The sequence below is a fragment of the Cornus florida genome, unplaced genomic scaffold, assembly GCF_030987335.1.
Source record: "Cornus florida cultivar Cherokee Brave unplaced genomic scaffold, ASM3098733v1 CherokeeBrave_3.0.0_Hap2_Chr06, whole genome shotgun sequence".
Taxonomy (NCBI): domain Eukaryota; kingdom Viridiplantae; phylum Streptophyta; class Magnoliopsida; order Cornales; family Cornaceae; genus Cornus; species Cornus florida.
Window position 1 is genome coordinate 91,876,167 of NW_026775576.1, and position 15,793 is coordinate 91,891,959.

General features: G+C 38.9%; 2 protein-coding genes and 1 pseudogene across 2 annotated transcripts; all 3 read left to right on the top strand.

Moving 5' to 3' along the window:
- The first annotated feature begins 3,562 nt into the window (after nucleotides 1-3,562).
- Nucleotides 3,563-5,824, top strand: LOC132314589 (transcription factor MYB41-like). The gene is made up of 4 exons (XM_059813434.1): nucleotides 3,563-3,825; nucleotides 3,919-4,731; nucleotides 5,325-5,509; nucleotides 5,634-5,824. Exons 1-4 carry the CDS (start codon nucleotides 3,563-3,565, stop codon nucleotides 5,822-5,824), a joined length of 1,452 nt encoding a protein of 483 aa, XP_059669417.1.
- Nucleotides 5,825-5,930: 106 nt separating this feature from the next.
- Nucleotides 5,931-8,077, top strand: LOC132314590 (uncharacterized; annotated as a pseudogene).
- A 2,648-nt stretch (nucleotides 8,078-10,725) lies between these two features.
- On the top strand, nucleotides 10,726-11,879 carry LOC132314591 (uncharacterized). The gene is made up of 3 exons (XM_059813435.1): nucleotides 10,726-11,214; nucleotides 11,376-11,671; nucleotides 11,765-11,879. The coding sequence occupies exons 1-3, from the start codon at nucleotides 10,726-10,728 to the stop codon at nucleotides 11,877-11,879; spliced, it is 900 nt and encodes a 299-aa protein (XP_059669418.1).
- Nucleotides 11,880-15,793: the final 3,914 nt, after the last annotated feature.

Consider the following 15,793-nt stretch of genomic DNA (forward strand, 5'->3'; position numbering starts at 1 on the left):
GTTTCTCAAATTTATCATAATGCTTTAATTAAGGTGGAGCTATGAGGAGATCTTTGATTGAGGTGGAGCACGTACGTGAAAACATATTTTGATCACATGTTACGTGTTACGGGAAGGATTAGGGAAGCTAATGATTTTAATTTTGGCCACTGACGTGTGGGAACCAGTTTGTTCCCAGTAGCCAAATTGTTGAACCGATTCAACTTGGACAGCGAGTTAATTGGAAATTGCGAGAAACAGTTACCTAATTGGTTTTGGAAGCCAGAAGAATTGGGGAAGAAATTATATATCTATTTTAGAGTTGGAAACTAATATGGTTTCCTTGTAGGTGTTGGAGACTAATGTGGTAACTTCTTGTAGGCAAATTAATCCTTGTTCAACATGAATTTGAATTTGAAGACTTTATAAATAGATATGAATATGAGAGAGAAAGTTGTAGAAAGAAAAAGAGAGTTGAGATTGTGAGAGAGAGAATAGTGTGTAATCAAGTTTTTGAAGTAAAAGTTAGTCGTTCTTCACCTGTAGACTAGGCAATTTGCCAAACCACGCAAATCTCGTTTTTGCTTGTGTTTGATTTTTTATCTGTTATATTTGTCAATTGTGTGTGAATCCCTAACACCTTCGGCCCAAAATAATTATCCATCTTTCCATCTTGGATGTTCCAAAAATCATGTCATATTCCATGTACTATTTTTTATAACATTCACAAACTATCCTTTTAAGTAAATAACTGTACTAATTATGAAGCACTATTTTGACTTTTAGTAAGGACATATTTGAAACTTCACTTTTATCAATACAATAAAAAACTATTAAAACTTCACTACCATAAAAAGTTGGATTCCCTATGCAGAACATGTATTGTGGGACGGAAGGAGTATTATTAAAGAGTATGTTCTCTAAAAGTAATATTCCATGTCTTATTTATTAACTAAGGTAAAAGCATGACATCGCAAGAGGATGTTAAAGAGTTGGATGTTGGAGCTAGACCCAAGTCACATAATCCTTTTCAAGTTCTCAACGGGTATCGTTTTCACGTTCTGAGCGTGCTATTGCTCTCATATTCTGCGCGCACTCTCATTTCCACTATATGTGACTTAGTTTTATCGTTTTCACACTGTAGTTCTCAAATTTATTCTTGCTCCTGCTTATGATTTATGTAACTTGGTGCTAGACTACAATGCCAATAATTAATATATATTGATTTTTTTTTCCCTTGACAAAATAAGGGAGGGAGCATGCTCAAACATTGGGACATCTATCGGGATAGTTAGACTTATACTAACTAAGTTAGTGGGTCATACCCAATCTATTTAGATTTACTTTTGTTAATTTAGAACGGTTAATCAAAGTAGTAGGGGAATGACAATCAGATAATGTGTTTAGAAGTAATGAAAGAGCACTTTAATTGAAAAAAAAAAAAAATATATATATATAGAACAACTTTAATATAAGAATGACGCAAATAACATGGTGTCAACTACTCCATGGATGTATGGCCAAAAAAAAAAAAAAAAAATTCAAAATCAAAATATAATGGATTAACAGAATTTCTTTTATTTTCCTTCTTTTTAATTATTATTCCAACTAGTTATGAAATTATGACGTAACTTGACGTCACCGTTGTACCGAAAACTTTCTCATAAAGTGTGAATATTATAGTAGAATTTTTACTTTGACAAATTGCAATCAAATACAAAATTACGAAGCAGTTATACGATGACGAGCTATCAGAGATTTGGGTTGACGCCGTCCATGCAACATTCAATTTTGGGTGTGGCCCCTTAATTTGACTGTCAATTCCAATTTGGATCTGCAAACTTCTTAATTGTTTAATATTTTTATCAAATTGTTTAATTTTTGGGAGCTGCTAATTACTGATAATTAATTTATAGTCCAACGCATTATACTATGGATGGTAAACTGTATGATACATAAACATATATATTATGCATATTATTATATTCACAGTTTGATGGTTACATTGTTGATTGAAATTCTAGATGTCCAACATTTGAATATGATAATATGATCCTTTGAACATTCATTGAATTCAGCATCTCTCTTTGGTAAAATTAAAAACGTTTTTATCGAATATATAATAAATTAGAATCTCGATCATACCAAAATACAATGGTGATGCATATATGGCATCAGAGAGGAGGCCGGTAACGATGGTGATACATATATTAATACTTGGGAACATTCCAATCTCTGTGTGTGTGAGCAATAATGATGAAGGTAAACAGATTATAAAAAAGCTTTATTCATGTAATTACTTTGTTACCCATGTAATTGTCAAACTTTTTCCTTTGCCTTAGGGTGAAAGTGTTGAACAACTCAAATAATATTGAAGTGAAAGAAGAAGTAACAAGTATGAGAAAGATAATCTCATACCACGTTCATTTTGTGTAAATATTATTTGCCTAAATTTCACAATTTTAAAAATACATTTATATAATTAGCCGACATAGAAGTGTTATAAACCTTTTTTTTGTTATAAATTGTCCAGTTCCACAAATTTCAATTGAATGCAAAATGCTACTCCTATTAAAGAGTTCTCTAAAAGTAATATTCCATGTCCTATTTATTAACTAAGGTAAAACAGCTAGGCATGACATCCGGAGAGGATGTTAGAGAGTTGCCTGCTGGAGCTGGACCCAAGTCACATAATCCTTCTCAAGTTTTCAATGGGTGTCGTTTTCACGTTCTAAGCGTGCTTGCGCGTTCTCATGGCCACATTCCACTATTTGTGAATTCCTTGCGTAACAAGAAAACGTTAAATTAATTAAACGTTGAAAAAAATTGCCTACATTTCTTCCATATATGATTTTTTAAATTACCCCCTCAATCTTTAGCCTATTTTTGTTTTCCGATCCGGTATATAGTTTAGCCTAGTCATGTTTAGAAGTATTGAATCGATTTTTTGAATTCAGAATTGAAGAAAATATATTTAATACAAATTTTGACCTAAATTGCTTCTAATTCTCAAATCAATACCACCAAACATAGCTAAATATCTCATCAAGTCTCCTTTTGTGTTTTCATTTCTTGAATGCTATCCTTCAATCTTAGTACTCGCCTTCTTTTTCCTGGTAAAGGTAATTAATTTACTCTATAATAATATAAAAGTTAGTTCCTTTCTCTTCTTCTTGGTAATTAGTTAAAGTTACAATCCTCACTGTGGAGGCAAGGGTCAAGAATTAATGAATGATTCAATTCAAAGCAGTTTATCTTAGCCTCAAGTTACCATGCATACATGCAATACAAGGGCATATTCGGCATTTAAAATCAAAGTAAAAAATTAATATATAATAATAACAAATCAATATATTACTAACATCAAATGACATCTCATTCGGGAAATGCGCACACTTGATTACTCTTAGATATCCTATATATAGATATATCTCTTTGTACACAGGCCACAAACTAAATCTAGGGTTTGTATTATTCTTCTCTTTATTGATCCATCTGTTTGTGTTTGTTTATGTATATAGGAGCACTTTTTTATGTATACCAGCTAATTAATTTCCTCATGCATGCAGTAGATACAGGGAGTATGGGGAGATCACCTTCCTCCGATGAGAATGGCCTCAAGAAGGGTCCATGGGATCCAGACGAGGATCGGAAACTCGTGGACTACATAGAGAAAAATGGTCATGGACATTGGAGTTCACTTCCGAAGCTTGCAGGACTCAAGAGGTGTGGAAAGAGTTGTCGGCTAAGGTGGACTAACTATCTCCGTCCGGATATCAAGAGAGGAAACTTCTCCGACGAAGAAGAGCAACTCATCATCAACCTCCATCTACTCCATGGAAATAGGTAAGTAATTAATGTATAGACGAACACCTTTAAACTGCTATATATATAGACATATATATAATGGCTCGGATATATATATATATATATATGCAGGTGGTCTAGGATAGCAAGCTATCTTCCAGGAAGGACAGATAATGAAATCAAGAATTTTTGGAATAGCCATCTAAAGAGAAAGCTACTGAACATGGGTATTGATCCAATTACTCACAGACCAAGAACTGATCTCATGATCAGTCTTCCTCAGCTACTAGCAATAGCAAACTTCATGAATACTACTGCTAGCCCATTGACCAATCTGTGGGACCAGCTCAATGCTCTGTGCAGGCTACAATCACCAGCTGATCATCATCATCATCATACCACACAGCTAGCAAAAACCCAATTGTTACACAACACACTTAAAACCCTTGCCAGTACTAGTAGTACTAGTCCACCTCCAACCATTCAAGCTCTAAATGACCTTTTAGGTCATCAACAGCTTTATGAGTACCTTAGGCCACTCATGAATTCTCAAGTACTTGATCAAGGACCTACTGGTCCTGTCAGTTTTGATCCTAATTATTCAGCTCAAATTCTTCAATCGAGGTCGGCGAATTTCCCAAACTTAGAACTACTCCATGATCAATATCAACAACCCATGGTTACTTCCAATTTTGAAGTTTTTACAGGTGATCATAACAATAATGACAGTAATGCCACGACTCCGATAGGAAATTCTTCCTTTCCTGCTTTGGTTTCCGCGTCTCCCGAGTCTTACACTGTCAATCAAATGAAAAATAATAACAAAATCAACCACCCAACTCATCATATCTCTAACCCCTCATCATCTACTTGGACCAACTTTGAAGCTTGGGAAGAACTTTTGGATGACGAAGCAGCTCATTCTTACTGGAGAGATGTTATAGAGTAAGTATATTAATTCCCCCGTCAATGTCTTTTTTTCCCCTTTTTTGTTTCTATATTGTTAATTATAATATTTATTTATTTATTATTATTTTTTAATCCTTTGCAGCCAAGCATCTTCAACTGCCTCCATGGCCAATCTCGACCTAGAAGCTCCTTTCAGTTCGAATCAGAATATTTAAACAAGTTTATTGTAAACAAATAATTTTTCGTTTTGGAGTTGGTTTTAATTTTTGTGTATGAGATCTCTGTTAAGGAAAACTATCCCTGTAACTATGGTGATGAATATACAGACTTCGCTAAGGAAACAAATTCCTCAAATTGTGGCAATATCAAGGACGATCGTCAAAGGTCAATCACAACTATTACACGTTATTACTCTTTTTCATTATGCAAAATTTTCATGTAATTAGTGTGCACAAAAGGTGTATATATTATCTACAATTGATTAATAAAAATAACGCTTCCCATACCAAATTAATTATTCAAATTCTTCATGGTATCAGAGCCATCATCCGCAAACCTTGAAACCATGTCGACCATTTCATCAAACAGGAACCGCAGCTTACAATCCAATCGTTTCATCAATGCTCAAGCTTGATTTCTGTCAAGCTCACCACTACTAATTACCTCTTGTGGCGTTCTCAGATCACTCCTCTAGTCCGAAGTTTGGGCATTTATCATCATCTTACAAATGGTGATAAACCTGCTGAAGAGATAGAGGATGAAAAGGGTAGCAAAGGTGCTAACCTGGTTTATGAGTCATGGATTACGAATGACGGTTTGCTCGTTTCATGGTTACTAGGAACCATGAAAGAAGACCTGCAGAGTTCGATCTTCGGCTCGATTCGAAACAGCATATCAAGTATGGACCTCACTTGAAAAGCAACTCTTTCTCATCACAGTTGAGAAGGAAGGTCATTTAAAAGGAATATTAATGACCATTCAGAACGGATCTCAAAAATTGGAAGATTACTTGAAGGATTTCAACTCTATTTGCGACAATCTCGCTGCCATTAAGAAGCCAGTCCCAGATCTTGATCATAAGGTGTTCCAGTTCGCTCGTGGTTTGGGTCCGAGTTATGAAAAATTTTGAATTGCTATGCTCACCAAACCACATTACCCATCATTATATTTTCTCAGTTTGTTCTAGCCCTTCAAGGTTACGAACAATCACAAACTGCAAAAGAGACCAATAGAAGATGGTATTGGAACATGCTCAAGCCTTCTTCGAACAACGAGGTTGTGGTAGAAGCAGTCAAGGAGGCCATGGACGGTTCAACTTAAAAGGTAGGGGTTTTACTCTTGCCAGAAGGTACAATGTTCAAGGAAATCAAAACAGCAATCGAAACGTCGGTCAAAACAGCAACAACTTCCCATCAAAGGATAAGAATCCTTTTGGACAGCAGCACCATCCAAACAATGCTGAAAATAATGATAAAGTTTCTTGTCAAATTTGCGGAAGAGCAAATCATTTGGCTATTGGTTGTTGGCACAGGTTTAATTACTCATACCAACCCGAAGATTTTCCTCAAGTTCTTGTTGCCCTTGCTATTAATAATTCAAATGATCAGTCATTCTATGTTGATTCCGGAGCAACTTCGCACATAAAAAATGATGCAGGTAAACTCTCTTACATAAAACTGTATAATGGAAATGATGTGATTTATGTCGGAGACAGAAATAGTTTACTTATATCTCATACTGGTGATATTTGTGTTAATATGCATGAAGGACAATTAAATTTAAACGATGTGCTTGTGGTCCCTGATTTGAAAAAGAATCTATTGTCAATTAGAAAGTTTACTTCAGATAATCTGTGTACTTTTGAATTCACTGCTTCTGACTTTGTTGTGAAGGATCGAAATCAAAGGACAATTGCGAGAGGGTGTAAGAAAGGTCAACTTTATGCTCTACATGGGATTTCTCAATAGGCACTTAGTGCAATAAGGAAAGGCGAATCATCTACAACCCTTTGACATCAACGACTCGAACACTCGAATTCAAAGATTTTGTCTTTGTTAAAGGAAAAGAAAGTTATTGATGTTACCCATTAGATTTCTAAACCTTCTATATATGTTAGTTGTCAAATAGGAAAGAGTTGTAAATTGCCTTTTTATTCTTCAAATAGAATTTTAAATTTCCCTCTTGAGAAAATTCACTGTGATCTTTGGGGACCAGCCCCTTTGGCTTCAAATCAACGGTTTCGTTTCTATGCAATTTTTGTGGATGATTACCCGAGGTTCACATGGTTATATCTTTTACGAAGAAAATTAGAATTCCTTGATTGTTTTCTCACATTTCAAAGGCTAGTAGAGAACCAATTTGATCGACGAATTAAGATTTTTCAGTGCGACGGTGGTGGTGAATTTAATTCAAATGATTTCCTTGATCATATAAAAAATTGTGGGATTAAAATGCATATCTTTTGTCCAGGAACTCCTGAGCAAAATGGAGTAGCAGAACGGAAACATCGACATATTGTCAAAACAGGCTTAACAATGTTGTTTCATGCAAATTTGCCTCTATCACTTTGGGTTGATGTTTTTCTTTCTGCAGTATATCTCATTAACAGATTATCATCTCTTATTTTACAGAGTAACAGTCCTTAACATAAACTTTACAAACGACATCCTGATTACAGTGGCTTGCGGGTGCTTGGGTGTCGATGTTTTCCATCACTACGATCTCACAGTGGTAATAAATTTACTAAAAAACGTATCCATGCATTTTCATTAGCTACAGTCCCATACATAAAGGTTATCACTGCTTAGAGCCCAAAACAAAAAGAGTTTACATATCCCGGCATGTCGTTTTTTATGAAGAAAATTTTCCTTACAAAGCTCCGTGTGATGCTCCTGCCTCTTCACAACAAATTTTGCCTGAGTTTCCTTATTTTGATGAATTATTTAACTCTACAAAGAAGGCAAATTTTATGCAGGATCTCTCTCACCAATCGGACCAGTTGACTGAGACAAATAAGGAAGCTTCGGCATCCTTAAATTCACTAGATTGTTGTAACCAAAATTGTGTTGCAGGTTCAAATCAAAATTTTACAGAAAATATTGCTGAAATTTTGGAACTTTCATCTTTTGCAAATCAGCCAAGCCTACGTGAAGATTTGGAGCCAGTCGTTGCAGCAAATCACATCAATGATAACTCTTCATCTCCAGCAAATCAGCTAAGTCTACATGAAGATTCAAAGCCAGTCGTTGCCATATCATCAACTGATGTCTCGGCACTTCCCATCACAAACCGAGATGTCTCTTCCGACGGCTTACCGGATACTCATAGCGAAGCAAGGCAAGATAGTCTAGCTACCATTGTCTCACGTCCAGAAAGAATCTGACGACTGCCTATTTATCTCAATGACTATGCGCTCACCACCACCTTTAATCGTGCATCCCCATCCGAGCATAAAACTTTAAAAACAGCTCTTAAAGATTCACGATGGGTGACGGCAATGGAAGAGAAACTTCAAGCTCTCCATAACAATCACACGTGGGAACTAGTTCCCCGACCTTCTGATATCAATATCGTTGAATCAAAATGGGTGTGTCGTATAAAGTATCCAGAGGATGGTTCCATCGATCGTTTCAAGGCTCGGCTTGTCGCACGAGGTTTTACTCAAGTATCTGAAGTCGACCATGACAAAACTTTCAGCCCAGTAGTTAAGCTAACTACTATTCAACTTGTCATGGCTATATCTCTTTCCTTTAACTGGAGTATGTGACAACTTGATGTCAAAAATGCTTTCTTGCACGGTCATCTTAAGGAAACGATATACATGGAGCAACCACCGGGGTCACCTTGGGTTCTATTGCAGCAAGGCTGATTCTTCACTCTTCATTTACCGTGACAATAATATCACTAATATCCTACTCATCTATGTAGGTGACGTTCTTGTTGCTGGTAACAATGACAATCTTTATTACAAATTTACTTGCTCAACTTGGTCATGAATTAGCAATTAAGGATCTCGGTTCACTTTATTGTTTTCTTGGTGTGGAAATTCGACCTTTCTCTGGTGGTATTTTTCTATCTCAGAAGAAGTACATACAAGATCTTCTTACTCGAACAAAAATGCTTGACAGCTCTCTCATAGCTACACCAATGATCATTAAAGAAAAGTCAACCTGTTCTGATGTCGATCAAATTGATACCACTGTTTATCGTAGCATTATTGGTGCTTTGCAATACTTAACCTTCACAAGACCCAACATCATTCATGCAGTCAATCAGGTATGTCAGCATTTTAACAATCTAACTTTAGTTCATATGAAGGCATTTAAGTGAATCCTATGGTATCTTAAAGGAACCCAACATTTTGGGCTATGTTATTGAGGATACGATAAACGATATGGGCCGGTTATAGTTTGCGGACGTGGGATCGAGGCAAACAATTGAAGTACAGCCCATAAGAGAGCACCACAGAATGGGCCGAACCCGGAGGATCCACCGAAGAGAACCAAGCGCATTGGAAAGAAGGCCCAAAACAGATAGTCCAACAGCACTTATAATTGCCTATAAAAGGGTAGTGAAGAGAGTGAAAGGGGAGGATTATTTTTTATTGAAAATGTATTGAGATTCTGTCCAAATAGAGAGAGAAAAGTTCTTTGCATCTTCAATTGGTGCCGTCTGTGGGAAGCGGAGGAGGTTGATTCTTGTTTGATCAACGTCATGTTGATTCAGACTGATTGATGACGACGAAGCTTGATTTCTAGAAGTTTAGTCCAGATCTAAGAGATTGCGGTTTGCTCTTGAGATATTCTAGATTCTTGATTGATTCTGAGAAATTGGCGTTAGGTTTACGCAGCTGTAATTCACTATATCGCGGCTCGATCCGGCAAGCTCAGACCCCGGAAAAGCTCTGATCTATCGAAAGGAGAACAAAACTCGTAAAATTTGAGTTCAGATCTAATATGATTCACGTCAACAAGACTCAGATCTAACTTAGAATTTACGTTTCATGCCTTTGCTCCGTTCTAGAATGATGACTGGGGGTGAGAACTCCAATACGGTAGAGAATGTCCAGCAGATGAAACTTGCTGAGTTGATGAGCATGATCGAAGCTCTCAGGAGAGAGAATGCAGATCTAAGGACTAAAATGCAGTGTTAAGAAGTTTCGGTGATTCCGCGACCGCTCCCGGCAGGAGAAAAAGTTACACGTACTGATGCGGCACATCACGGCGAGGAGGTAGGGAACAATTAGACAGATCTTCACTGCGAGAAGGTCCGACCAAATGATTTTCTGCCAACTCCTCGTCGTGTTGATGATCGTAAAGGATCAACTCACGTGGATCCACGGCATGAACAGATCAAGTGAAACGAAGCCATGACTTTCAATCCACATCAAGAAACGCTCAGCCGAGGAGAAGCAATGGAGTTTGATCGTCACAAAGCTATACCGTCGTGGCACAAAGAGTTTATTGAGGACAGATCATTCGATCCGACTTATCGGCCTTCCATAGCGACGTTCGACTATCGCAGCTCAGAGAGGAGATCTGTAGATCAGAGAGCAATCGTGGGGTTCCAAAGGGAAAATGAAGCCCTCCATTCAGCAGCTCAAACGGTTGATTCACCGTTCACCGATGAAATTCTGAATGCTCCGAGTCCGAGGAAATTTTCCATGCCCGTTTTCATTCTGTTTGACGAAACGACCGATCCGATTGATCATGTGTATCACATCTAGTTAAAAATGGCTCTGAACACTGAGAATGATTCCTTGATGTGCAAGTGCTTCCCTACAAGTCTAACTGGACCAGCGCTCAATTGGTTCAAGAACCTGCCGAGATGCTAATAGCCAGAGGGGAGTTCGCAAGTTATATTCAAGGCCCGGCGGTGGAACAGAACCGACCGATGGAGCACGTGAAGAGGAATCAGAAGTCGAACTCTTACAATACGCAACCGGTTTGAATAATCAATGCAATTCACGGTCGGCCTAAGCCTATTGAAGAGTCAAATGAACTGCTTCGAACACGCCTTCGCCAGGCACGGATGAAGAGGAGGATAGGTAATGTAAACATTCTGCACCACCAGAGCGCATCAACACAGATAAAGTTTGATAGAACAGATCTATTGCGTGTTCAAATCCCTCATGAGGACCCGTTGGTTGTCAGTTTGACAGTGGCCGAATGTTTGGTACGCAGAGTTCTAATTGATCCTGGAAGTAGTGCGAACGTCATGTCGAGGGACACATTCGATTGGCTCGAGATCAAGCTGGATCGGCTCAAATCCACTGGGAATCCTTTGTTAGGGTTTGATGGAAAACGAGTGGAGCCCAACGGTACGGTGGAGGTAGCAGTACATGCTGCAGAGAGGGTTCTGATAGAGACTTTTGTGGTTGTCGAGATTCATCCTTCTTACAACCTTCTAATAGGCAGAGGGTGGATCCACAGAGTTCAAGGTGTTCCTTCTACTCTGCATCAAGTAATGAGATGCCTGGGGCCAGACGGAGCCAAGGTGATCGACATTCATAGGGACCAGGTTGTATGCTGAAGTATGCTGTAACGTTGAAGTATGCTGGAAAAGGGAAAGCACCCATCCGTTCATCAAGCCCGAGATAACAATTACAGGAACCTCCCCCCAAGTAGAATGAGGAAGAGAAGCCGGTGAACTTGACCGAAGAACCCCTGGTTGATGTATAGATCGATCGGTTCCGACCAGAACGAACAACCAGAGTGGGGGAACAACTTGCTGTGGAGGAGAAACATGAGTTAGTTGATTTCTTGTCTCAGAACGCCGATGTATTTGCATGGAGCCACCTAGACATGCCTGGAATCGATCCTTCCGTATCCTATCACTCCTTGAACGTAAATCCCAATGCAAGACCTGTAAAGCAGAAGCAGCGAAGGTTTGCTCCAGAGCGTAACCGGATCATAGCCGAGAAGGTTGACAAGCTACTTGATGCGGGATTTATAAAAGAAATGTATTATCCTGACTGGTTGTTAAACGTTGTTGTTGTGCAGAAGAAGAATGGGAAATGGCGAGTATGCATTGATTTCACCAATTTGAACAAAGCCTGTCAGAATGACAGCTTTTCGCTGCCGAAAATTGATCAAATGGTGGACGTTACTACTGGGTATAAGCGTTTAACCTTTTTAGATGCTTATTCAGGTTATAATCAGATCCCCATGGACTCTGCTGATTAAGAGAAAACTTCTTTCGTTACCGAGCGCGGGACCTATTGCTACAAAGTCATGCTATTCGGACTGAAAAACGCCGAAGCAACTTACCAAAGACTTATTAGCAAAATTTTCAAGGGTCAAATAGGGAAGACCGTGGAAGCTTACATTGATGACATGGTAGTAAAAAGTAAGAAGAAAGTTAACCATCTAAAACATCTACAAGACGTATTTGATGTGTTGAGACAATATGGAATGAAGCTCAATCTAACCAAGTGCTCATTCGGCGTGAGTTCTGGTCAATTCCTGGGACACGTGGCTAATCATAAAGACATAGAAGCTAGCCCTGCCCAAGCAGGAGCTCTGACTAAGAATGCCGAGCTGACGACAGTCAAAGAAGTGCAAACATTTATGGGACTGTGATACCCCCGAATTCAGATCGCTGTATTGAGCCGATTCATTTCCATTTTGTCAGATCGCTGCAAACCATTTTTTGACACAATACGAAGCCACGGCAGACAAGTTTGGGGGGATAAACAGCGTCTAGCATTAACTACTCTAAAAGAATATATACAGAACCTTCCGGTCCTATCAACTCCAGAACCAGGCAAAAAGTTATTTTTATACCTCGGGGTATCCAGCATCGCAACAAGTGGCGTTCTGATCTGTTGTGCAGAGGGGAAGCAATATCCAGTGTTCTATGTTAGCAAAATGATGACTGAGGCCGAACGACGTTATTCAAAGGCGGAACAAGTGATACTCTCGCTAGTGCATGCGAAAAGAAAGCTCAGGCATTATTTTGAATCCCATCCTATCATCGTTCTAACTACTTTCCCTATCAGAATAATCCTGCACAAGCCAGACCTCTCAGGAAGAATGACGAAGTGGGCCATAGAGTTAAGCTCATTTGACATAACATATGAACCCAGAACGGCAGTCAAAAGGTAAGCGGTGGCAGATTTTTTACTAGAATGTGATTCAGAAGACATGGAGGAAGACCTTCGTGGTTGCTTGTGGAAACTCTTTGTCGATGGATCCTCAAATCAGATGGGGGCAGGCATTGGGATCAAACTGCAGACACTAGAAAGTACGTCCTTAAGTCAAGCGCTCCGGCTTGAATTCAGAGCCACTAACAATAAAGCGGAGTATAAAGCACTGCTGGTAGGACTTAAGCTTGCCAAGGAGTTGAAGGTCAGGACTTTGACTATCTTTAGTGACTCGCAGTTAATTTTTCGGCAGGTGAATGGCGAGTATGAAACCAAAGATGAAACGATAGAAGCATATTATTCTGCTGTTATGCGGGAAGCCAAAAACTTTGAAAAAATTAAATTATCCAAATACCGAGAGAGCATAACGAAGATGCCGATCGGCTAGCATGTAGTGCCTCGGGGTCTGGAGAAACATTGGCAAGGGTGATTCCAGTAGGAATATTAAACCAGCCGTCCATTTTTTTAAGAACCTTCGAGCTCAGATCCTTGGCAAGTGAATGTTATTCCATATGAGCCAAGTTGGATTGATCCGATCATAACTTACATCCGAGATGGTACTCTGCCTGAGCAAAGAGATGAGGCTAGGAAAATCAAATTGAATGCTACAAAGTATGCCATAGTGCATAACCAGTTATACAGGAGATCTTTTTCTGGGCTGTACTTAAAGTGCGTCACCCCCACAGAGGCTCGGCAGATACTACGAGCTATTCATGAAGGTGTATGTAGAAACCATTCAGGGGTAAGGTCTTTAGCCCACAAAACAATGACGCAAGGGTACTTCTGGCCAAACATGTCGCGGGATGCGGAAGAATTATCCAGAAGGTACGATAGGTGCCAAAGGTTCGGACCACAGATCCACCAACCACCTGAAGACTTGCACGTAATGGCCACACCGTGGCCTTTCGCACGATGGGGGATGGATGTGGTTGATCCTCTGCCAACTACAAGAGCTCAGAACAAGTATGTGTTGCTGGCTACAGATTACTTTACTAAGTGGGTGGAAGCAGAGCCGTACCCGAGCGTGACTCAGACTCATGTGAGACGGTTCATTTGAAGTAATATTATTTGTCGTTTTGATGTTCTGAGGTCAATCGTCATGGATAATGGGACCAACCTTGACAGCAAGCAAGTAAGAGAGTTGTTGGAGGAATATGGAATTAATCAAAAGCTGGCGGTAGTAAGTCACCCCCAGGCCAATGGACAAGCAAAAATCATGAATAAAACAATATTTGCTTGCATCAAGAAGAAGCTTGAAGAGAAGAAAGGAAAATGGTTAGATGAACTGCAGAACGTCTTATGGGATTATAGAACGACCCCAAAGCGACCGACCGGAGAAAGCCCATTCGCCATAGCGTATGGTACCGAGGCAGTTATACCGGTTGAACACTTGGTTCCTACTGTTCGAAGCTTGGCATGGAGCCGAAAGCATAACGACAGTATGTTGAGGTTTAACCTCGATATGCTGGAGGAAAAGAGAGATGCATCGGCAGTAAGGCTTGCATCCTACCAGCAGACACTTATGAATAGCCATAACAAAAAGGTAAAGCACAGAGACTTTACACCAGGTGATCTGGTTCTGAAGAAGAAGGTAGGAATGATTAAGAAAATGGTGGCACCTTGGGAAAGCCCATATAGAGTTGCAGAAGTCTTAGGAAAGGGAGCTTACACTTTAGAAACCATGGCTGGAAGATTGGTCAACAAGCCATGGAATGCTACATCTCCGAAAATGTATTATCAATAGAAAATCGAGTTCCAATTTTATCATTGTTCATTTTCAAATTGTGTACGCATGAATGTATGAAATTTGGAAATATATAAAAAGCTATCTTCCTATGAAAAAATTAAATGTTTGAAAATTTGAAAAGTAAGTGGCAGCTGGCACTACAAGCCGAACGCTAAAAACTTGCCAAAAAAAATAATAATAAAATAGTGAAAGCGGCAAGTGGCATTCTAGCCGAGCGCCAACCACTCAGCAAAGTAAGTGGCAGCTGGCACTACAAGCCGAACGCCAAAAACTTGCCAAAAAAAATAATAATAAAAGAGTGAAAGTGGCAAGTGACATTCTAGTCGAGCGCTAACCACTCAGCAAAGTAAGTGGCAGCTGGCACTACAAGCCAAATGCTAAAAACTTGCCAAAAAGAAAAAATAATAAAAGAGTGAAAGTGGCAAGTGACATTCTAGCCGAACGCCAACCACTCAGCAAAGTAAGTGGCAGCTAGCACTACAAGCTGAACGCCAAAAACTTGCCAAAAAAAATAATAAAAGAGTGAAAGTGGCAAGTGGCATTCTAGCCGAGCGCCAACCACTCAGCAAAGTAAGTGGCAGCTGGCACTACAAGCCGAACACCAAAAACTTGCCAGAAAATAAAAAAGTGAAAGTGGCAAGTAGCATTCTAGCCGAGCGCCAACCACTCAACAAAGTAAGTGGCAGCTGGCACTACAAGCCGAACGCCAAAAACTTGCCAGAAAATAAAAGAGTGAAAGCGGCAAGTGGCATTCCATCCGAGCGCCAACCATTCAGCAAAGTAGGTGGCCGCTGGCACTACAAGCCGAACGCCAAAAACTTGCACAAAAAATTTGTTGTGTGGTAAAGTAGCACACTAACCGAAAGCCAGCCACTGACATGCAATACCCCTAATTTTAAAATGATAGTCTCAGCATTTTTAATATTTATTGTATTGCATTTTTATTTATTTTATTGTCTTTATTGCATTTTTATTTATTTTATTTGTTTTTCATTTGTTTAATTGGTTATTTGAAATTTGAGTTAAATTGGTTTTATGTGCATTATTTGGTTTATTTAAATTATTAATTGTTGTGTCTATTTTCTCAAATTATTAATTGTATTATTTGTAATTCACTATTTTAAACTTACGTAATTAACTTACTATAATTCTTGTAATGTTAAAATTAAGTTACGTGAGTTTTTAATTACATTAATTGACTCACAGTT